Genomic DNA, 24398 nt, shown 5'->3' with positions numbered 1-24398 from the left:
TTTGCGGAATCGAGGCCTGTATATGGGAACGTTAGTCACCCAACTTTGGAAATTGGGCATAACTGACTAGCCCAAACAGTGACACTGTGGCAAGAAAACTCAGCTCTCCTGCACTCCCAGTTCCAAGTGTTGTGGGTTGGCTTAACCCTTTACATTGTCAGGTGTGAGCATGAGCCTCCACCACCCCTCATTGAAGACAGCTGTAAGAGACAGCTGAGCAGACTCACCTAAGACAAAGGGGGTACGAGAGCCCACCCTAACAATTTGAACTACGAAGGCACAGGGGTTCACAGGGTGTTGCCTTGGGGGCGGGGTGTGTGTGTGAGAGAAAGAGACTAATAAGAAGGGGCAAAAGACACACACAGCCTGGAGGCATGGGGCTGTAAGCAAAGATACGATCTTCTGTTCTTTTGGCTCCTCCTGCATTCAGGGAAACAGGACTTGGTATGTTTCTTGGAAACAAACAAAATTGCCTTAACACTACCAGATTCCATCATCAATTTTTCCCCCCAACTGGAAAAGACTACAAGACCCAAATTCCGGCTAGCCCTCAGGTCAAAAAAGGGAACACAAGCTTGAAGCAGATTATCTCTTCCCCCCTTGGCTGAATGAGAACCTCAAAGTGAAACTGACCAAAACTGACTAACCCAGTTTTCCAGCTCCTGCCCAGTGGTATGCAAAAAGGGAACAGCCAGTGACAGTGATGGCAGGCACATGAGGTTTCTAAAGCTCTTTCCATTCTAATCACAATTGTTAATACTTCAATAAGGAGCTACTTTAAAATATAAGAGCTGGCCCTTAAAACCTTGCTATTGTTACCTTAGCTAAATAGTGGCTGAGTTATTTCCTTGTAGTTCCCTATATGAGTCATAGGGAATAGCTTGAATACTGCAAATATTGAGCTGATCTATTGGCAAATACTTATTTAGCTTTCCAAGGCAATTGGCAAAGCTCAGTGCAGCAGCACGGTAGGGTTTTTAACCTGCTGGTGTGCTTTTAGTAACAAGTATTTTGCAGCACGGCTGGACTAGGTGGCAGCACTGAGCTCGCTAGCAAGCTGTCTGCATTTTTCATCCTGGAGCGGCCCCCCAGAGTCATCTCCTGTCTCAGCAATAAGGGCTCAGAGAGAGAGACTGCAACTCTCTCCGGAGTCATGGGCAGACTGACACCTGACCAGAACAGGGGAAGACATGTTCAGCCCCAGGGAGGCTCGTGACTAAATACAAACTGAAAGGAGTGCTAGGTGTGAGCAGGCCAGATGCAAATTGCTCCATTCGGCAGGTACCAAGGAGTAAGCTGATCACTGTGCTGCTAGACAGCATGCAACCAGCGTGGGGGTTGGCTGAAACATCAACTACTGGCTACTGCCAGAAGTCAGACACCAGGCGAGATGGACCAACAGTCTGATCAGGTATATGGCCCCAGCGCCTGGGCCAGGGTTTGAAAGGGATTTCTAACCAGAAAGCATTTAGAATGTGGGGGGCAGGGAACTTGCCTCCTGACAGCTCTAAGGAGTGCCCTGCACATGGCTGGTGCACTCAGCACATTATCATCATTTAGCTTGCGCGAACAGGACAGAACCCATCACGCTGGGGCGATCCCTGCACAAGCCCCTCCTCACAACCAACACCCTCCCCACTGGGCTGTAGTCTGACTTCCAAACTCCGAGCCAGCCTGGGGCCTTCTCCCTAGAGCTCTCTATGGTGCATCAGTTGACTGACACTGTTTTCTTTCTTGAGCAGGGCTGCTAGACAGAGCCTTTGCTCCTTCCAGACTCACTGGATCTTTGGGGCAAAAGGTTACGGTGTGTGAGGAGGGAAAAGGGGTCAGAAAACAGCCTGACCGCCTTCTCTGCCGTATGGGGTGTGACACAGACCTACCCAGGCAGGTATATTACCCCATCTTCTCTGTGTTTCACCGAAGGGGATGAAAGCTAAGAACTAGCTGATTGTCATGGTTACTGCAAGGGGGTTGAACAGGACTAATAGGTTAAGAGATATGCAAAATATAGACTATTAGGTTGCAAAGTGAGTCTTGTCTCCTGAGCTGAGGTGGGGTCTCAGGGCAGATGTAATGGAGATCCCTCCAAGAAGACAGCAATGTGTTTACTGTGGCCCAGGTGGAGACTTGAGCATTTACAAAAACAAAGGAACTGCAGGAAGGTTCTCTGAAGAGGTAGGGCCCTGGGCTAAGAGACAATAGCCTGTGAGTATAGAGGAGCAGAAGAATTGGTGGTGGGGTGAGCTTTTATCCTTTACAGAGGAGAAATTCTGCCAGAGGGGGTGTCTCATGAAAGGTGGATTCCAACTTTCTGAACTGGGACAAGCATTGCAAAGACTAACCATTGGGTGAAAAATACCTTAGATGGGAAAGTCACCTGGGAATAAGTACAGGCTATCAAGTGGAGTTCATGTTTCTCTTTTACTGGTAACCTTTTGTTTCCAAACCCTTTGACTTGCTTTTATTTGAATCTCTGTCTCCAGCTCTGTTTGGTTTTACTGCAGACTGGCTAGGGACCTTGTGCAAACTTTGCGAAGGTGAAACCCATAAATGGGGGGACCCTGCTTCCCCGGAGGCAGTGGTTTGGTGCACACTGCGGGTGTCCAGAAGACCAGGGACTGGGCACTCACGTGTAACCCAGTGGGGTCTGTCCATTACTAGCGCGCAGAATGGGAGAGCGCAGCTCCTGGAGCCCAGAGTGGAGTGCTGGTGTTGCCAGCAGCCGGTGGCTAAGGATGGGGTGTTTCCCCCCAGTGGGGACAGACAGGGCTCCCTCCCTGGGAGCAGATGGTCGTTATTCACTCTGGACCCCTTGGGAAATGTGCTCTCAACTGCAGCCATTGGCCCCGCCACCACTAACTATGGGGCTGACCTCTGCCTCCTGACCACCCCCTGCTTGAGGACACACTGCAGTTGGGAAGGCAGTAACCTACCTGGGGACTCGTTAAAGAAGGAAGATGGGGCAAGCAGCCACTCAGCACCCCAGAGAGCCTTGGAGAGGAGGGCTGGGAGCAGCGGGGTTCCAGACATCACCCCGGGTGATTCAGAGAGTCTGGGGATGAGATCAGCTGGAACAGATTGACTGGGGTTAGGGATTGACATGACCATGGTGGGGAGCAGGGGGTTCTTAGATGGCTGAGTTCTCTGAATGTGCAGGGATGGCCCACTGCCAAGCCCCATGAAGAGAGCCTAGTAATCCTCAGGGACGAGCCCCTGCACTTTCCGTCCTGCCCTGCTCATGGTGCCATTTACCAGCAGGTTCTGTAAACTGGCAGCAGGCACTCTGGGAAGATTTATACAATAGCGCAATCTAGGGCTGGGAGCTCGGACTCCTGGGGTCTATTGCTAGCTCTGCCTTTGACCCGCTTGGTAGCTTTGGACACGTCACTTCCCCTCTCTCTCCATATGTGGGGTGGGGACAAGGAGAGTGACCCACCGCGAGGTCTGCTCACGTTAGCAAAGCACCTAGATGCTCAGATGAGAGCTCTCCAAGAGCAAAGCACGCCTGACCCGCAGCATCCACAGCCCCTAATGCAGGGATCGGCAACCTTTGGCATACGGCCCGTCAGGGAAAGCCGCTGGCGGGCCGGGACAGTTTGTTTACCTGCAGCGTCTGCAGGTTTGGCCGATCGCAGCTCCCACAGGCCGCGGTTTGCTGTTCCAGGCCAATGGGGTCTGCGGGAAGCGGCAGCCAGCACATCCCTCAGCCCGCGCCACTTCCAGCAGCTCCCATTGGCCTGGAACGGTGAACCGTGGCCAGTGGGAGCTGCGATTGGCCGAACCTGCAGACGCTGCAGGTAAACAAACCCTCCCGGCCCGCCAGCGGATTTCCCTGACGGGCCGTGTGCCAAAGGTTGCCGATCCCTGCACTAGTGGCTTCCCTGAGCCACCTGGGTGCCCAGCACAGCTCTCCACGTGCTGTCCCGATGCAGCTGCCGTTCGCCTTAAGGAACTCATTGGGATTCAGACACCTGGAGGCCGCTACTAAACGAGGGCCAATAAATTAGGGAGAGGTGCTAATTGGCCCGGCTGCTGCTTCTCAAGATGCAGAGCTGAAGTGGCCTTTTCTCTGATCGGAGAAGCTATTAATCCATCGTGCTCAAGGATCGCTCAAGAGGAGGCTCCGAAGGGGACATGCCAGCTGGAGTAGGAATCAAAGCTGAGCCAGAGTAAAGGGGATACTGATGTACATGCTCCTCCTGCTGGCAGGTGGGAACATTAATCTGTGGCAGCTAGTGTGAGACAATGCTGGGACGTGGTGCCTGGATGGGCCCCAAGAGTTATTTCTGCAACCACTGATTTCCTGTGAGCTACATTTGCAGGGAGCGGGATTCCCTATCAGGACCATCCAGGACCTAACACAAGAGGAGAGCTTTGCCTGGAGGATATAACACCATCTTGAAATGCAAGAGGAAAAGACACAAAGCGGCTGGGGATAGGGACCAGCTCAGCAAGAACCTCAGGAGCTCTTGCTACTAAGAAGTCCGTGTCACTGTAGCGGATGTGTCACATACTTCTTGGGATTCTGCTCCTGGGGGTGGGTGAAAGCAACCTTTCAAATGCAAATGATTGGCTGAGTTGTAGGTGAGTTAGTGCTTTCGGTGAGGGGTGAGTCAGAGAAAGAAACGGTGGGGGGACGGTGCTGGAGAGAGCCCAAGGGATTTCAAAGAGAAACCAACACAGAGAACAGGTACGATCCAGTGACCAGGTCTTTGGAGAGCCCGGAACAAAGGCTAGATGCAAAACGCATGGAGAGAGAAGCGAGCTGGCACATAGGGGACAGGAGAACCAGACTGCAGGTTCTAATCCCATCCTTGCTGTTTGGTGGCCCTGTGTGAAATCCGCTGGGGATCTCAGTCTTGTGGAGAAGTGTCCACATCACAAGCCCTCTATCACTGCTGGCTCTAACTGGACCGGTCTCAGCAGAGAGGCCAAAGACTGACTGGGTCCCAGAAGTTGCACTGTCCTCTTGCCCATAGAGGTGAGGGCTCTCAGCTGGCAACATGCAGGGGGAGCGTGCACTGCTGCTGCTTGTACTGTAGCCATTCTAGAGCCACAGCACTACATTATTATTTATGATTAACAGTGTGGTAGCACCTAGGAGCCCACTGTGAACTGTGCAAGGTGCTGTACAAACAGAACAAAAAGAGAGGTGCAGCCCCACCACTGTCAAATGGGGTTTAATAAAACACCGTCCAAGATGTCAGGGTTGCGATCAGGGGCCCCTCACTCAGGAAAGACGGTGTTCATTAGGGAAGCCTTAACCCGGCGCTCAGCCCCCAGGGACAACGGCAGAAGTAGCCTGTGCTTTGTGGATGATCACCCGGGGATAGCTCAGAGGAGAACTCTCACCTGGACAGGTGCACACGTTTCTCGGTGAACTGGCCAGGCCCGTGGACAGGGTCTTCGTGCGGCTCATTTTTCACCACCTCCACACCCTCGCCTTTTTCGCTCTCCTGGTGACTGTGCTTACTGATCATGTAGAGCTGTCCAATGCGGTACTGCAACAAGAAGGGACATGAGCAGGGATTCCACGCTGCTGTAAGGTGCAGGGCGAGAGAGGCCCCTCTTCAGCCAATGCAGGATTGTTCCCAACTCTACAGCGAGTAGCATTCTGCCTGGCAGAGCTTGACATTTCCAAAGGCTGCTAACCCTTCCTTGGGAGACTGGCCACAGACCTCTCCTCTCCATCAGGCTTCTTTCTCCTGGGGTCCTGCCCACCTTTTCCCTTTTATCACCTGCTCCCATCACTCCCGCTTGCAGCCCACCCCAAACAATTCCTCTCCTGCCGTGGCATTTACACCCCTCGCAGACTTGCCGCAGTCTCCTCACTCTTCGCTTAACTTTCCCCACCGTTCAGTCTCTCCCAATTGGTATTTTGCTCCTCCTCTCTGAAAAGCTCCCATTAGTCAATCCCTCTCTAGTAAGGCAGAGCCCAGAAATGAACACAACGGGCCCAGTTCTCCATCTGGGGTCGCTTACACCAGTACAAAAAGAGCGTAAAATGCTGCCGCTGACTGGGAGAGCATTGCACTCTCACTGGGGTAAATGACTGGAGAATTCAGCCCAGCGCAGCACCCCAGAGCTGGCCAGAGAACCTAGCGCCTCCTCACTCTGAGACGCTACTGCATATGCCACCCTACATTGTATGAGCCTTTGTTTTCCCTGCCATATCACACTGCAAACTCCAGTGCACAGTACACACTACCCTGGGGCTACCCGGGCTGTCTAGGCTCCCCCACCCTCCCTATAGAATGGTTTGTTTTTCTCCCTCCCCGTGTTATTTGTGTGCATTTTGCAAGCTGATCCTTGGTTCTCCTTTTCTCTTCATGTTTCCTTTGGATGAATACTCTGCCCTGGCTCTTATTTGCAGCTCCTCCCAATTTAGAATCATCAGGGAATTTCATTAACTTGCTGTTTACTCTCCCTGCCAGATCATTAATGAGGATATTAAATGGGACTGGCCCCAACGCAGCTGGCACCCTGTTCACAACTCCCCCGTTGCTGCACGCTACTGGCGGGCACTCCCCTTTGTCAAGGGATGCAAACACTAGGTGGAAGAGGCACGTGCATGTCTTGTAGGTAGCTTCATGGAATGGAAGGCTCCACCATGCTTTCCCACCCCACCCCTCGCCCCCGGCTCAGGCTGAGGGCAAAAAGGGGAACGGAGACTGCCTGTTCTTGCATTAGGCCATGCTCCCGAGCAGCAGGTCTGTACCCCCACACTGCAGGGCTCCTCCCTTTTGAGGGGAGAGAGCAGTTCACGCTCCACCTCCACTGGGGCTGCTCCCACCTCTCCAACTCCCACCTGCACACTGCTTTAGCCCCACACCACCCGATTCCCCAACCTTGTCATCACCCTTCTCTCGGTCCACTGGAAACCTAGGGCCTGATCCTGCAAAGTGCTGAGAGCCCTCAACTCCAGGTGAAGTCAGTGGGATTTGAGGGCACTCAGCACCACACGGCATCGGAGCCAACATGCATTCAACCCTAGGCTTTCCCACCCTGCTCCAGCCTTGGCCTAAAGGGGTCGCTGTTACCAGGGGCGACAGAGGGATACCAAAGTCTACATCCAGCCCTAGGCATCTGCACCCTACCCCAGCTCTGCACCCCCCGCAACAGCAGCTCATGGCACAGTGCTTTGTGCAGACCATTGTTTTGATAGGGAAAACACCTCCTAGCAGGGGAAGGCTGGACATGGGCACTGTGCCCCGCACTTACCAGCAGGGGGTGCTGCAGAGAAGAGCAAGAGGCTCCCTCCTGGTGGGTGGGAATATGGCTGCACACCTAGCCCAGGGAAGCCCGACCCGAGACAGCTCTGGGGGAGCATAGAGCGACATACAAGCAATAACCACGGCCTCTGCTTCTGCACTACAGGGCTGCTTCTTAGATCCTCTGTGGTTTCCTCACTCATGTCATTCACCCCCAGAGCCACCAGGGTTCGCACCCCCGGTCACCCCGAACGCCGCCCTTCCAGGGCCCCGTGCGTGAACCAGCACCACAGCAAGAGGAAACGGGTTCAGACCCAGCCCGTATCCCGACCTTTGCTGTGGCTCAGCAGGGGCCAGTCACTCCTCATTACTGCCCCGCCCCACTCATTCACCAGTTAGAGGGCAGCATATGGTGTGGAGCAGCCACTATGCACACCACTCAGGGGATGCAATCAGCACCCAGCTCCCCTCCACTGCCACAGTCTGGGGGTCAGGGTGTGGGGAGAGTGCAGCCCTGGGTTGCCATGGCAGCACCAGCCAGCTGGTAGAGGAGGCTCTGGAGTGGGGGACTGTGAGCACAGCATCATGTGGCTGACTCTGCCCTCGGCCTCCCCAACCCACCATGAGCCCCAGCTGGCATGGCTGAGCAAAAGGCCTGGCCGCTCCATGCAAGCTGAGGGCCTAGCAGAGCTGAAGGCCTCTCTAGAGCAGGTGGGTCCCAGACCTTCCTGCCATCCCACTGAGCGTGCTCCAGCCCCAAGCAAAAGGAGGCTGTGCCAAATCATGCAGGGTGCCACCGTGTGGGAGCCTGGCCCATGTTGGGGATGGCAGCACCCAGAGTTGCATGGGGGGGCAGAGGTGGACAACGGGGCCCAGCACCCAGGCTGAATACCCTCATTCAGCAAGGCAAGGAGAAATGGGGCGTGGCTGTCTGCAGGAGAAGGAAGGGGTGACAGCACCTCATGTTACTCAGTGGCACCCCATGTGACCTCTCAGTGGCGAGGAGGGGGGTGCATTGTGGTACATCCACCAGCCCTGCCCACTGACACATCCTGCAGACAGAGGGGGGTACAGCCCCCGGACTCCCCTACCCCCATACCTCCACAGGGGATGGCTGTGGTCCTGCAGCTGGCAAAGACCTCTGTGCCCCCAGGGACCGGGGGAGAGGAGGTATTTGCCCCTATTCTCACTTTCCAAGCAGCTCTTCAAACTCCACCACAAAACCCCCAGCCCTCCTGGGGGGAAGGAGGAGGGCTGGGGGAGGGGGCCAAGTGGGACCTTTCAGAGGAACTCAATCAGCCCTCATTAGAGGCCTCTGGATTTTTTATTGTTTCCTGAGGCTGAAAAGGGTGGGGCTGAAGCTCAGCCCTCCAACTGGCTTCTCTGTCCCCTCCACGCTGGTCCTCCTGCTGCCTCAGGAATAACTGCCTGGCCTTTGTTCATATCACAGACCCCAGTGGATCCCTGCCTTGGCCCCAAACCTGTCCCAGCTGGGCACAGGCAGAGAGCAGGAAGAGGGGAGGATCCTGTGTTATCCTCCCACAGGAGTTGTTGCAGCCACTCATAGCCACTGCAGTCCTGGCCTCTCCTGGCACGGGGTGCTGAAGGGAGCAGGACAGGAGCACTGGATGTAGGGGAGCTCCCAGCTGCTCCTGTCCAAGCCTCTCCCAGCAGAGGACCCTGGTAGCACAGGCTGGGGAGCAGAGCCCGGCTGTTAGTTCCCCCTACTAGGCCATGGGGTTGTACTAAGGTTCTAGCTGCCGTCTCCCCGCGGCTGGCTGAGTCAGCCTCCATTGTCAGCAGCAGCTCGGCCTTCCCATCCATTACCCAGCACTGCTGCCTATGTAAATATTAATAATGAGCACGGCACATGGAAACAGAGCTGAGCAGATAAGCTATCAGCCGAGAGCATGTCCGTTCACACCTGCCTGCCACAGTGGAGCCTCAGCGGCACCAGGCTGGGGCTCACTTCCCCCCGCCCCCTCCCCGAGCGGGGGAGTATAGAGTTGTTCCCTCCTGGCGGGGATCTCCCTGGAGACACAGTCTGAGGGCGCCCCGCCAGGGTCTCAGTCAGGCTGAGGAAAAGGTACTATAGGCAGACCTGGTGAGACACCTGGGTGTTGCAAATCTAAGCCACGGTGCAGTCGTCTCTCCCAACGAGTGGGTAGGGCCTTAGAGAAACTACATTGCCTTTGTACAGAGGGACTTGGGGCTTAATAGAGGCACTGGACTGGGACTCAAGAGACCTGGGTTCTATTCTCAGCTCTGCTGCTGAACTGCAGCACGACCTTGAGCAAGTAATTTCACCTCCTCGTGCCTCAGTTTCCCCTCCAGCCCTTTGTCTGTTTAGCCTGTCAGGTCTCAGGCTCACAGCCCCTAGCATGAGGGGACTCTGACCTTGCTCAGGGACTCTAGCTGCTGCTACAATACAAATAACAGTGAGTAATGAAAGCTCTACATCCACACAATGACCTTTGGGCCTGGGCTTCCTGGCTAACTCTCCAGCTCATCCAGAGAGCAACCCCTGCACTGCTGCTGTCATAGACAAACAACCAGGGCTGACTGAGAGCTCTGACCTGGGGGATCTGTGGCTGGAACATTCCATTGTTTGCTGTTCTGACAGTCCTCTGGGCTGAACAGGGAGCGCGGGCATCACCCATGACATGGGGCTAAGGCCCATTTCTTTTTGTAACTGGAGTCTGTGCCTCTCCCCGCAATGATCTCATTTCAAAGCCTCTAATCATGCCTCAGTCGATTGCCTGCAGCCAGTGAAGAGCACACACGTTCCCTGCCCCAGGCCTCGGGATCGGAGGAGGCTGTGTGGCCTACTGGGAAGAGCATGGCGCAGAAGCTGGGATAATCCTGGGTTCCTGTGGATAATGCAACTGACTCACTGGGAGGACAAGTGCGCAAATTGATGTCTCTGGAGCTGACCCTAGGAAACCTCCCTGTGGCCCCAGACCCGTACAAGGATGATCCCAGCTCCTAGTCCAAGCTCGTCCCAGTAGGCCACACAGCCGCCTCCAATCCTGAGGCCTAGAGCAGGGAGAGCATGTTCTGTTTCTAAAGGCATGTATGGTAAGTCACTCCATCCAGTAGCCGGGGTACAGGGGAGGAGAGGAGGTTAGCACACTCAGACTCTTTCAGGCACATCCTCAGGCCTCCAGCCAGCCTAGATGGAGTCAAGGAAGCTGATAATTCTGTCCCCTCAGACTGAGTCTCAGTGTCTTAGCAGAGCCTCCCGCTCACATGGGATATTGCAAACAGTCTGGCTGGTGAAGCTCAAACAGACCACAGAAAGGACTAGTTTCTGCTGTGCAAACATGAACCACTCCAAGCGGGTCAGCTTCCAAGTGCTCTTCCACTGGCTGCCTAGGCTGTTTGCTCAGCCCCATGTCAGACTTAACCTCATTTTAACCAGGATATTCTCAGGGTGTCCAGGGAGGGACGCTGCTTGCTTGGAATGCCATGGCTCCAGGCCACAATCATCCTTTATAAACAGCTGTAGTACAGTATTGCCTATAGACTCCAGCTGAGATTTAGGCCTCCATTGTGCTAGGCACTGTACATATATCATGCAAGACAGTCCCTGACCCAATGAGTTTACAATCTAAACAGATAAGGGCTCAAAGCGGAAACTGAGGCACACATGTGGGAAGTGAGCTGCTCAAGGTCACACACAAGGCCAGATCTCCCAAATCCCAGTCCAGGGCTCTAGCCACTGAACTGTAGTACCAGATCCCTCCCAACTGAAACCAGGGAATGGCAGGAGTGACAGCTCCAATCACAGCAACTGGGAGCCATCTTTAGCCTATCTGTCGTTTCCCTTTATAAAGTGGAGCTGGGGGACAGTTCGCCACTTTTCAAGCACAATAAACCCTTCTGGAGGCGTCTGCTGAAAAGAACACTGACTTTTTGTTCAACAAATAACATGGGAGCAGAAGAAAAATATTTGATGATGCTTCTGCATAATAATGATTTTATTGTTCCACTGAAGATCCTATTCATCATTCTAATGGCCAGAGAGATCTTATCTCCACTTCACCTAACTGTAGATGTTCTCCAGATGCTAACATGAAATCTTCGCTCTCTTAGCACGCTAGAAATAGACCCTGCAGGCCCCAGAGTACATTTGGAGAAAGCCATGCTAGTGGGCATCCTGAATAAATTGCTGATGTGCCCTTTCTAATTGAGGCTACAAAGCAACCTTTATACAGGGATGCTGGGGACCTTCTGTAATTACCGGGGCTCGCCAATGGGAATTTATGCCTCTACATAAACATTAACACTCTAGTTTACTGTTGAGAGACTAGGGTGTAGCTCAGAGGAACCCGAAGCACCAGTGTTGTAAGCAGATTAGCCATGGTTCTCCATAGACATGGTTTGATATTGCATCAATGCTAAGACGGATACTTGGGAGGTCTCAGCAAGCATGGATATTTGAGATTACTATCAATATACTCAGTTTTAAAGCATGCCACTGCTGCTTCCTATATGTTACTAAGCTTATCAACAGTCTCAGTAGTTATGGGCACAGTAGCTTACTACAGATAAACTCACGGCTTTGTACCACAGACAGTGTAACTTACTATGGGTCTCCTCACAGCTCTCTGCAAGCATGGGCAGTGTGCTGTATGCTACTGCGGCTAGCCTCGTGGGGAATCACTACTAGCACACTCCTACAGCAGTTAGCATGAATAAGGTCAAGATCTGCTTCTAAAAGTAGCTGCCTGTAACTATATTGTAGGTTACTAGGGGTAAATACTCGTAGCCCTTCTGGAGCTCGTATTATGCTACTGGCATAGGTACAGCTAGCTGTAAGCAATGACAATGCACAGCATTAGTCATGGAATAATTATTGACAACACTTCAGAGCTTGGATCTCCTCATCCTACAATACTGCGTGCTAAAGGAGACTAATTGCTTGAGGAGCGCATGCTGTCTTGAATTATATCCCATCAGCACATGCATTGCCGCAGCCAGCTTCCCCAGATCACCCCAGGGCTCTTGTGCCACAGCTAGGAACCCTCAATCTGTCGTATTTAATCAATCACAAGCCAATTGTTGTTAGCACTAGGGAAAAGTCATAGGTTCACCTTGCAGGCTACTAAAGGCTTTTTGCCATAGTTCTAATAGCGAATTCAGATCCGGGGCTTAGGCCCCTAGGTGTCTGTACAGCACCTAGCACAGCCTGGATCTCGGTTGTGGCCTGTAGGCGCTACAGCAGTACAAATAATATATGGATACATGCACAGGCAGCTTTGTGCTTCTGCTGCAGTGACCCCGGCTGGCCCAAGAGAAAGCCTTGCAACCCCTATGCTCGAAAACACGGGTTTCAGTTTGGAGGGTCAATACCCAGACACAACGGAGGCAGCCTCTGATGCTGCACAGGGCCCCATTCTTCCAGAGCACCCAGAACACATGCATCCAGCCACCAGGAGGTTCCCCCTTTCACTGGTGCCAGCTGACCATGGCAGAGATTGCATCACTCTCCCTGCCTCACTCCTGCGGAGTGGGTGGGTGCTCAGAGGCCATGCAGTCCCACCCAAAGGTTAGTGGAGGCTGCCCCGGCCTGAGGATGCGACCCACGGGAAAGCTGGGGGAAGCTCCACACAAGTCCCACCCACCTGACTTGGATGTCAGAGGTGCCGAGTTCCGACGGCTGAGTGCCCACGGCTCCAGCCAAAGTCAGTGGGAACTGCAGGTGCTCACCTCAGAAAATCATGCCCAAAGGGGCCAGGCTTAGGGAGGACTTGCACTGGGCAGAGGAGCTAAACAAGTGAACACTATAAAGGCAGTCAAATCTCAGGCTTCTGGGCATAAGCTGTATGTGAATGTGTGTGTGGGGAAATGGGCCAACGCAAGCCCCCCATCTCCCCCTGCACACACACCCCTTCATGGCAATAGCATTGCCCCATCCCCTGAAAAGTAGGGGAGATGCTGGCCTAAGTAGGTTTGCTGGGATGCGTCCATCTGCCATGGCAAATCCAACATGCCTATCCCTTTTCACAGCTCCAAAAACCAGCACAACCCCATAAGGACAGGAAGTGTCACCCAACGGTTACAGCAGGGGCCTGGGGAGTCAGGACTTCTGGGTTCTGTTCCGAGCTCTGCCACTCATTGAGTGAGCTTGAGCAAGCCACTGCCTGGCTCCGTGCCTCAGCTTCCCGATACATAACACAAGGGCAATGCTCTCGCGTGCCCAGGTCCCCCGAGCATTGATTGATGAGTGTTTGCAGAGCGCTTGGAGCGCCTCAGACAGGAGGGGTGACAGCAGGGCCACTATTACTGTGGGCGCCATGCAGGGCTGCTGCCCAGGGCTCTCCGCACTCAGCATCTTAACATACCTTCGGTTCAGTTTCTCAGAAGACCTGTCGATGAGGAAGTTTCCATGACGCATGCTGCCACGGTAACGAAGGCCTTTTGCAGGAGGCAGGAAGCTGCCTGCCTGACACTTCCCGTGCAGGGGGAGGCCTTACATGTAGCTGACCCTGGGCTCCCATGCTGAGCTCCGTGCCTGCTATCAAACCACAGCCTCCCCTCCGGCCGTCTTTCATACACACCCAGCCCCTCCTGCCCACAAACTGTAGCCCTGCACGGCAGCTTGAAGCCTTTGTCCCCCCACCCTACAGCTGCTGTCGCTTTGTCCTGTTGAACAGCAGGCCGACACAGACCACGACCGCATTGCAGAGCCTGCCCGAGCTCCCTTCCTCACAACGCACTTTCTGGCCAGTTTGGAAACTAGAGATCAGCTCCTGTGGGAGAACGCAGATCTGGATGTGGAACTGGCTAGAGATTGGGGCCAGGCGCAGCTGTGCTAGAAGCTAAGTCTACCTGCATGGGGCCCACTCCAGTCACTGCCCCACTAACTCACTGCTCTCCTCTTCAACCCCCCACCCGCACCAACCCCTTCTCCCTCCAGGTCACTTCTCCCAGCAAATGCAGTTCTCTGCGTCCATCAACCATATGCTCTCAGCACATGCGTGCGTCTGCACTCATGCCATACAGGTCAGCCCTCAATCTGCTTGGTGAGATAGAGCCTAAGGATTGACCCAAGCAGCTGCCTTCCACTCGCATGTGCCTCTCAATCTGCTACTGGCACCAAGTCCCTTTTCCCACAGTGACTCCAGCTGCCCTCAGTAAACCTGTGCCAAATAGGTGGCACGACACCAAAGGTCGTCAATGGGGCCATGGGCAGATATGATGTGCCCATTTCTTGTACAGGAGAGCAGCATGTCTGGCTAGCACCCAGCCATGGAACATATGGTGCCAGGGAAGTTGGGATTGTTGCAGGTCTGTGGCACGATACAGAGATGGGCCCTGTGGACAGAGTGATCTTACAATTACCCCACACAGCATATTTCATCCAAATCCATCCCAAAGTGCTTTACAACACACACATACAGGAAGAACTTCCCCTGCCACTAACATGCAGCCACCTCTGAAGTGGAACAGAGCAGCTGTTTTAACAGTGCATAGCAACCCTGCGCAAGAGTTAAAGACAGGGAGTGAGGATGAATACTGTATCCAACTGAAACTGCCGGGGGAATTTATGATTGGTAGAGTGCAGTGACCCCTCGCTGGAACAGGGCCAGGGCTATGCCTCTCTCAGAGCGTGCTATGGCAGAGTTTTGATGCTCACAAGTGCTCAGAACCTGGGTTTCATGTTTCTTCCAAACAGAAATGAACCAAATTCTGCTCTCAGTTACAAGACTGAAAAACCAGAGTCACTCCATTTGACTTCATAGGTGCTACTCCAGATTTACAGTGGCATAAGCAAGGGTAGATTTGGGTCCAGCAGCCCAGTGGCCCTTAACATGTACCTATCTGCATGGGTATTCTCTAGCACATCCATCACTGCAGCTTCCAGGGGTCATGCTAGGGAACAGCCAGGAGCACCGGTTACTGAATCAGCAGTGCTGCTTCCCACTGCACCCTGCGGTTTTCCATCCAAGTCATGAGCCTGCCCCACTCTGCTTAGCTTTTTCCCACAGTGAAAATAACCCTACCGCAGGCTTTCGGAAATGCCACCCGCTGGTCACTGGCCTTTTTACCGGTGGCGCACACTTGCCACCGCACATGGAAGCCATCACACTTAGCCCCCACCGGCTCCTGCCTAGCGCTTTCGCTTCACACACACTAGCAGCCCCGAGTGTCAGGTTCCCTGAGAAGAGACAGTTCTACAGTCAGCATCCCGCAGGCTATGGCTTACATCAGTGCTCTTAGCACAGAACAGAGGGCTCCCAAACTTTTGCATGGTGTGGGTCACATTTTAACCCCGTGCTTGTCCCCTCTCACCACCAGACCCCCTCTCCCTATCGCTCAACGCCTCTGTGACAACTCCAGCAATTGCGCTGATGGAAACGTAAAATCGGGAACGCAGTATATGTACTGGTGCTGGGATGTAATGCAATATGACAGCTGGAAATGTTCTCTGTGGACACCAGCAGGTGCTCCACAGACTGCAGCTTGAGAAGCTGTGCAGTGGATGTCTTTTTAAATAAGGCTCAGGATTGCTGAGCCCATTTTACAGATGGGGAAACTCAGGCAGGTGCCCACGACCACACGGTGACTCAGTCGCAGTGCTAGGCAGATCATCTACTCCCAGCTCCATGCCTGCTAGATCCCGCAGCACTGGACCCCTCCAGCAAAGTGGGGAAGGAGCCCAGACCTCAGCAACTGCTCACTAAATGCGCACCAAGAACCGCTCAATGGCACTGCTAACAGAACTGGGATCAGAAATCCACTCTTATAGCCTAGTGCCCAGCTCAGCCCCTGGAAGCACGGGACAAATTCCCCAGGACGAGCCACACAGCAGCAGTGCAGGGAGCTCCCGAGTCTGCTGCTGTCACTGTGGAGGTTGGAACCCCACTGCCAATGGGCTGGGTTTGAGAACGCTGCCCTGGTACTGGAGCAGGGACTAGAGTGCGTGACTGGCTTGCGGCTGTGGGCCCGCTGGATGCTGACATGCCCAGGAGGTCCCACCCCAGGCACAGAAGGCTGCACACTCCTACCTGGCTCCCTCCTCCCTCACGTGATGCTGGAAGCCCAGAGCCCTCCCCGTTCTGCTGTGCAGACAGCTCCCACTCCCTCTGCCCCTCTCCCTGTGGACCCCCCATCCCGAGGCTGGGGAGTCTGAGACTGGCAGGGAGAAGGGAGGTGGGTGGGGCGCTAGCACCAGCTCTCCACCCACGCAGGGCTCCCCGCCTGGCGCCCTGGGGATCTTCCCTCCTCTACTGTCAGTTCTTGCAGCCCCAGAGCCCTGCTGCCCAGCTTATTCGCCCTCGTTCATGGCATTTTCTCCATCAGCCAGACACACATCACAGGGAGGAAGCTTTGCCCCTCAGCTGGATCTGGTCAGCCCTGGCTCTAGGATGGCCCCCAGCCACCCCACTCCTCCCCTTCCCCCGTGCTCCAAGCTGGATCCTCCCATTTGGTACAGGGGGACGAGATCCAAGCTCCTGCACCTCACAACCCCGACTCCTTACCTTTACCCCCCGCTGCCACCTGCCCCATTGTACCCCTCACCCCCGGCTCTCCACCAAACCCCCCCGCTGTCACCCTGCCCCATCGTACCTCTCACCCCCAGCTCCCTGCCTCACCACCCCACTGTCACCCTGCCCCATCATACCCCTCACCCCTGGCTCCCCACCTCATCCCCCTGCTGCCACCCTGCCCCATCATACCCCTCACCCCCAGCTCCCCACCTCACCCCCCCGCTGCCACCCTGCCCCATCGCATCCGTCACCCCATCACAGCCCCAGCTTCCCAACTCACCCTCCACTGCCTCCTGCCCCATCGTACCCCTCACCCTCAGCTCCTCACCTCATCCCCCGCTGTCTCCTGCTCCATCGTACCCCTCACCCCATCCCAGATCCCCCCACATCTCCCACACACCTGCTGCAATCCTATTCTCTATTATACCTCATTAGACTCCAATTCCCCACCTTTACTGCCTGCTGCTATCCCACCCCATCATTCCTCTCTTCTCCCATTAGACCCCATATGTCCTTTGTCCTTCCCCAACCTATTCTGCCATCACACCCCTCTTCCCCCGTCAGACCCTCATCCCCCCTCCCCATCTCTGTCCCCCCCACCTGCTCTGCCCCATCACACCCTTCCTCCCCTGTCAGACCCTGCTCCCCTCTCCCCACCTGCTGCTATCCCCCCCCGTACAGTATCTCTTCCCGACCCTGATCCACTCCTCTGCCCCTTGCTGCTATCTGCCCATCTATCTGCCCTGCAGCGGCGCTCTGGCATGCACGGGGGCAGCTATGTTGCACCCCCTCATGCTGGGCAGTGTCGCCTGGCTCACGGGAAGGGCAGACTCCCTCGTGACTTGTGTCTCTAGGGCCCCAACGTCCCTCGCAGCAAATGGAGAGTGTTCCATCGAATCCTTTAGCCACCTGGGGTCCAGCCCACACCGCCCCTTCCACCCGCAGTGCCCCCCAGGACAGCAGCCGAGCGCTTACCTCTTCAGTGGTGAGTGGCATGCAGATCCGATACTCCTTTATCAGCATGGTGGCCCCCTCGTGCTGCTGGGCTGAAGGTGCACGGGCAGCCCCTCTGGAAGGAAGCCGAGAGCGGGGGGCAGACGGGAGTGCTGGATCAAGTGGAAATGTCGGTGTGGAGAAAGCAGAGTGGCACCCAAGCCTCCTTCGGAGAAGGACTCATTCTGCAGGGAGACAGAACCGCCCGCCCGCGGGGAGAGGAGAGATCAGAGCAGAGCAACAGCTGGGCTCTAGTCCGTACACCCGGGAACTCTCCGATCCCTTCTTAGTCAGAGCAAAGGCTCCTCTCTCCTTCCTCCCCTGCTACCGGCACAGCTCTGCTTGTGACTTCATAAGCCGTTGCCATGGCAGTGGTTGTGAGGTCACCAAACCAGAGTGTAACAACCTGGTATGTACCAAGGGAAGGAGCTGGAGGATCCAGGAGCTGGGCAAGGAGGGGAGGCCAGCACCCCCAGCTGCATCAGCGCCACACATCAGCCATTCGGGGCAAGAAACAGCCACACAGGGGAGGGAGGGAGGGATCTAAACTGGGGTTTAACCCCTTCCCTGCTGAGGGAAGGTCTGCACCTCTCAGCAGCTGCTGGTGCAGGGACAGGTGCAGCCCGAGGGGAGCAGGTGCCTCTCCCTTGGGAGTCCCTGGGCCAGTACAGCTGTGCTGTTCACAGGGGTGCAGGTTACACAAGTGGCTCCAAAAACAGGATGAAGTGGCACCGCAGGGTGTAGCTAACCCCTTGGTGGGATTTAACAAGTGTGTAAACACCCAGGTGACCCACACGCTGGGGGAGGGAGAGGAGGCCACAAAGAGAGGTTGGTGTAAGTGGCTGCCTCCTCACACTCCTTGTTTTACATGCATCGCTAGCTGCTGGTGCCCCTGCTCCCTCGGCCTGTGAGTGACAATGATTCACACCCTCCAGGCGCAGCCCTGGGCCTCTCTGCAGCCAATGGGAATGTTGCTTTTGACTCCAATGGTACGTGCAGTCGGTCCCCACTGAACACCCGGTCAGTGTAGGCTGCACTGCCGTGCCACTCCTTCCCCTGGTGTCTGACCAACACTCCTGAAGTAGCTGCTGAGTTCTGAATCCACTGGGGCCATTGGGCTGCCCGCAATGTCCCCGGCCTTGCCCTAGGACCAGGCAGCCTCAGAGGCACTTAGTATTAACTGGGTATTACACACCATCACAGTGCACAGTACTGTACAATACACACCTAATGTCAATTACACCAGGCCAGTCCCACAGTCTTGACCTCAAGGAGTTTACAATCCCAGAGAGATAGACCCAGTCCAGACACATGATCCCTGAGCTGCCAGGGGAGGTAGATTTCTTTAATGGATTCTCTCCACCATCCAACTCCCTTTTCCTTCCTCTCTTCCGCTTCCATGTAAACTTACACAGCTACTGTAACAGGTTGGCAGTGTTTGCCTAAAACAGCCTGCCCTATAAGCTCATGCTGAGCCAGCTGGCAAAGGGTTAAGTGGGCTCTGCTGACTTGTTATCCCAGGTGGCTAAAAAGGAGGTGGGAGTGGCTCTACAGGGACAGAGAACCATGAGTGCGGGCTGAGCACCCCTTAGGGAGGAACTCCAGGAGCAGCCAGGCCTATGGAGAAGGACTGACCTGAACTTTGTGCTGTCGTATGGTTAGTACCTTGGCTAACAATGCCAGGGCCCAGGATGGGGGTGAGGTTGGGCTCTACAGGGTATGTGGAATGCATCTGGGAAAGGCACTTGCTCAGTTATTTACTGGCAATTATTTGTATGTGGAATAAGTGAGTGCTATCAGCACTGAACAGCTTCCGGGGAGGTATTTAAGAGGGCTGAAGTGAGGGTGGTTAACCAGCCCAGGAGAAGCAGGAGACTTTTCCCACACTTAAGAGCCCCATGGAGGAAGGTGCAAAGAGAATGGGAGTAGAGAGCAGAAGGGGCTTTGAGGAGGGCAAGCTGAGGCTGTTGCAGACAGCAGGTGAGGAGGAAGGAGAGCAGAGATACAGCCAGGAGCAGGGAGAGTCTGATGGCACCTTGACTGAGAGGCTCAGACCTGAGGCAGCCACAGCTGATGGAGAAGCATTTTCTGGGTGCTGCTCATACATGGGGCTGCCCGGAGAGGAGTGATCCCCATATGCACCTTGCAGGCTGTTCAGGGCACTAGCAGCCTGGGCAGCAAGGCTTGTGTGGTTTCTCCCCCTTCCCCACACCTGAGCAAGGGCTTGACCTCCAACCACACCCTGTGCTGCAGATATGGGAGCTGCTGTCTCCAGTGTCCGGGAGGGCATGGTTCCGGGCGTAAATCCATGCTGCTTACTGGGCTTCCTCTGGATCGGGTTCCACTGCCCTTGCCCCCTCGGCACTCCCATGGAGAATGGGCTGGGGGGAATCCATTCTACCACTGCCACTCAGTACTGAGCTGTCCCACCTTTCCGAGGCCAATCACCCCCTTCACACAACATCCTCCCTGCAAAGCCCTCTCCCTCTCAGGGACACATACAGGCGAGAGCTGAGCTCCCCAGCCGCCTGCTCAGCTTTCTTTTCAAGCAGTAAGAGTCAGATGTCTCCTCTTGAGATGCAAAGCTGGGAAGCGGGAGCAAGACCTCTCCCCTGGTTCCCTGAAAACCCTTCTCCATTAAGACTGGGGGGGATGAAAACGCAGGGAGAAATGCAGGTGGCTAGGGAAGGAGCTCTGCTAGGAGAGGGAGCAGAGCTAGAACAAACCGGGGGGAAGGAGCTGGGGAGGGAAAGGGCTGGAGGAAAATCCAGGGGCACGCTCCATGCTGCAAAAGCTGCACTTCTCCTGAGATCCCAACTGAAAGTGGAGCAGAGGACAATGAGAAGACAGGCCTCGCCGCATAGGCTTGGGCTGGATATGGGGCTAGCCCAGATCCAGCTGCAGAGAAGTGGGCAGATGTAACTCCTACCCGAGGATGGATGGGCAGGCAGAGAGAGCAGCCAGGTGGCCAGACAGACATCCTGTGTCCACTGGACTGAGAGTAGAGAAAGAGAGTGTATGAGCCCATATCCAGCAGACAGAATGCCCCCGTGTCCCTATGCTGGTGGCAAGACAGAGAGCCCATACCCCCTGGATGGCTGGGCAGACCGACTGCTTAGGGTGACGAGGAAATCAGAGCCGGAGAAGCCCTGTCAGGTGCCCTAATGCATATTCTGCTCTCAGGGCACTACGTGCCAGCTCACTGCAGAATTAAAGAGGGCAGGTGGCGGGATGGAAGAAGCAGATGCAGCATTCACCCAAGGAGGGATGCTACAGCCAGGCTGGTAAGCTCAGGGGCCTGATCTGTGAGCCTCCAGCCCGTTCACCACAATCTCAGCACAGGGACTTGGAGAGAGCACAGGGCAGGAGGGGGACACCAAGCAAGAGGAGATCAGGTCCCTTCAGCTTATGATTTGGATTGTGGTAGAGGGCCCAGCCGCAGTGAGCTCAGCACTATACACACTTCTAGCAAAGACCTGGCCCCTGCCCTATGGAGACAACAGGGAGACACCACAAACAGATGGGGGAAGCAGAAAGGACCAGTGAGACAAAACCAGGCAAGAGTGAGACAAAACATGTTTGCATGCTATGGCAGTGCTATGTCCCCAAGAGAGGCTGAGGAGGCCAATTGTTTCACCTCCAGTAAACACTTATTGATTTGTGAGCTGCCTTCAGTGGAGATGCTGATCTCAGCTCCTCTGAGGAAACTGACTCCTGTGGAGTGGCTCTGGATTTCCTCCAGTGTAAATGGGAGCTGAACCTGACCCTTTGAAAGAGCTGTGGATTTGTCCCAGCACCACATGCACTGGACTGATCCAGCAGCATTTGTTCACGTGACAGCCCCATCGGCTTTGGTAGGACCTCTGACATGGGCACGGTGAGCAGCATTGGGACCCCAGTTTGGAAAATCAATTAGTATATTACACCGGGACGCTTATTAAGAATTCACAGACTGGTAATAACAACCTTATCAGTCATGCCATAATAATCTTATCAGATCCACAGTAAACTTTATTAGATGTGCACTATCTAGCTAATGGAAACATTTAAATGCCATGCCCCAGCCATGCAACAACACATCTGGGGGTGGAGGGGGGGACAGAGGGAGTACATTGTGGATTATGGAAATAATTAGTTGGGAAGAGATGGACCAGAACCAAACCCAAATGGGGTATTAGGATCTGTCGGAGCTAACCCACAAGGCTTGTTTGGGGGACGGGAACTGAGTAAGGCAGACCCATCCCATGTTCCTTTGCCCAGCCCTTAGTACCATAGGAATAGAGTGAGTGGGGACTCCATTCTGCTTGGGTTCTCGCTCCCTGTCCATCATTGTGGCCTTTGATCAGCAGTGGGAGAGATGTCAACTCTATGGCGATTCATTCTGTTGTTTCTGAAACACCCTGTCTGGTGCCCTCTGAGTAATAAAACCATCTGGCTGAGCCCAGCTCCCTGGGACAGGACAGAGCCTCTCCCATCTGATAAATTGACACTACACTTTGTCTTCACCCAAAGGCCAATTTATTTATAACGCAGCTGCTAATCCCCAGCAAATACTGGTTTTGTAGTAAATGTGTCACTAAGGTAACCTCCAAGCTGCCCAGTTAAACCTACCGCAAACAGGGATTCTCCTTGTCGGGCTCCAGGCCCGCCCTGTGCTGGGGGAAGCTGCCAGGTCCTCAGGCGCCGTGAGCCCTGAGCTCTGCTTTGCCTTTTCTTTGTTTGCCAGCCCCCCTGGCCAGGAGAACAGCTGGCGGGCCCGGCACACGGAGCTCGCAGACAAAGAAATTCCCCGACCCCGGGCCCTAGGGCTCGGCCAGCCATCACATGCCCGGGACCCGGAGATCAGGTGCTGCGGGCGGATAGGTTACCTATTAATGACGCCGTTTTCACTGAGGCTTGACCTGGGGGTGGCTGCCCTGCCCAGCGGCTAGCGCCGGAGGCCGAAACTCACCAGAGAAAGCGGAGTCCCGTGGCGCCTCGCCCCACCCGCTCCCGCCCAGGTCCGCACTTGCCCGGGCCCAGCACTGACGCGGGGGCCCGAGGCGATGGGATGGGCGCCCGAAGAGGGAATCCGCGCTCGCGGCCCCGCACGGCAGGGCAGAAACTTTACAGAGCCACAGCTCGGCTGGCAAGGAGATGTCTGCCTCCCCCCCCCTCCCGTGTCCCCAGCACCCCTTCCTGCCCCCTCCTCCCTCCCTCCCGTGCCCCCAGCGCCCCCTCCTCCCTGCCCCTCCTCCCTCCCTTCCTTGCCCCATCCTCCCTCCCGTAACCCCAGCGCCCCCTCCCTGCCCCCTCCTCCCTCCCTCCAGTGCCCCCAGCACCCCCTCCCTGCCCCCTCCTCCTCCCTTCCGTGCCCCCAGCGCCCCCTCCTTGCCCCATCCTTCCTCCCGTAACCCCAGCACCCCCTCCCTGCCCCCTCCTCCCTCCAGTGCCCCCAGAGCCCCCTCCCTGCCCCTTCCTCCCTCCCTCTAGTGCCCCCAGCACCCCCTCTTTTTGCCCCATCCTCCCTCCCGTAACCCCAGCACTCCCTCCCTGCCCCCTCCTCCCTCCCTTCCGTGCCCCCAGAGCCCCCTCCTTGCCCCATCCTCCCTCCCGTAACCCCAGCGCCCCCTCGCCCTTCCCCATCCTCCCACACGTGGTTCCTCTGCCCCCCCGCGCGCTCTCCATCCTCCCCCCGCCCTCAGCTCACCCGGACCCGGAGCGGCGGGATTCTCCTTCACATCTGTCCGCCCCCGCGGCGGCCGCTCACGGGAGTTTGCCTCCAACTCCGAGCCCCGCTAGGCCGAGGGACCCGCCGCCTCTCCCCCGCCAGCAGCCGGGCTGCCTGCGCCCCAGGAGGGCCGGGAGCCAGCGATCCGCGCTGCCCACGCCGCTGCCCCTGGGCTGCGAGTGCGGCTCCCTCACTCCGGTGCCGCCGCTCGCCGCATCCTGCTGCCGAGCCCTGGCTCACGCCGACCCCTAGGGGAAAGCATCTGTCAGCGCAGGCAGCCCGGCCGGCCCTGCCCCGGGGGGGGGGGGGGCGTGCGGAGCGTGGAAATACCTGCCCGCCGCCAGGGAGCCAGCCGGGGCAGCGCAGCGGGAGAAACCTTACCCGCAACCACCGCGAGCGGGGAGCCAGCCGGAGCCCATCCGCCGCTGTGACTGGCTCGGCCAGGGGGCGGGGTGCCTGGCTCCGGCTGGCTGTGGGACTTGCAGAGAGAGAAGGGAGGTTCCCGCCTGTTTGCCCAGGAGAGGGGCATCGCCAGGTTAAACTCGGACCCTGACATTTGCAAAGCCGCCTGCCGAGCTTGCTCAAGCCTTGGGTCCGGCAGCCAGACTAAAGCGCACCGCACTGTCAGGGGCGCTGCTTGGCACCTCTGCAAATATTTAGGCCTCTTTGAGGTGCCTAAATATGGGTTTGGGAGGCTAACTTTAGGTACCTTTGCAAATGTTATCCCACATCTTTAAACACTGCCACCCCCCCCACACACACTCACACTGAACCCACCTCAATTCAGGAAAACCTTCCAGGCAGTCTCTTCCCTTTTCTTAGCCCGCTGAAGTCATTGTCCTGTTTGCACAGCCTAAAGCTAAGCCCAGGAGTAAGGCCTTGCAGGATCTGGGCCTGGCAGCTGGGTTACCAACACTATTATAGATTAACCAATTTATCTGAGCACAAGCTTTCGTGAGCTACAGCTCACTTCATCAGATGCTGTAG

General features: G+C 55.8%; 1 protein-coding gene across 1 annotated transcript in view; it reads right to left on the bottom strand.

Annotated features, from left to right (window-relative positions):
- LOC141994962 (cytoplasmic phosphatidylinositol transfer protein 1-like) overlaps positions 1–23626 on the bottom strand; it is a 43387-nt gene extending 19761 nt beyond the window's left edge. Inside the window, exons 1-3 of the mRNA XM_074965582.1 lie at positions 23391–23626; positions 17684–17886; positions 5353–5501 (exon numbers count right to left, since the gene is read on the bottom strand). Coding sequence (XP_074821683.1) covers positions 5353–5501; positions 17684–17731 — 197 coding nt within the window. The 5' untranslated portion in view covers positions 17732–17886; positions 23391–23626. The remainder of the gene's footprint in view (positions 1–5352; positions 5502–17683; positions 17887–23390) is intronic.
- Positions 23627–24398: the final 772 nt, after the last annotated feature.

This window comes from Natator depressus, chromosome 10, assembly GCF_965152275.1.
Source record: "Natator depressus isolate rNatDep1 chromosome 10, rNatDep2.hap1, whole genome shotgun sequence".
NCBI classification, from domain to species: Eukaryota; Metazoa; Chordata; order Testudines; family Cheloniidae; genus Natator; species Natator depressus.
This window is presented reverse-complemented; position numbering and strand designations above follow the sequence as displayed.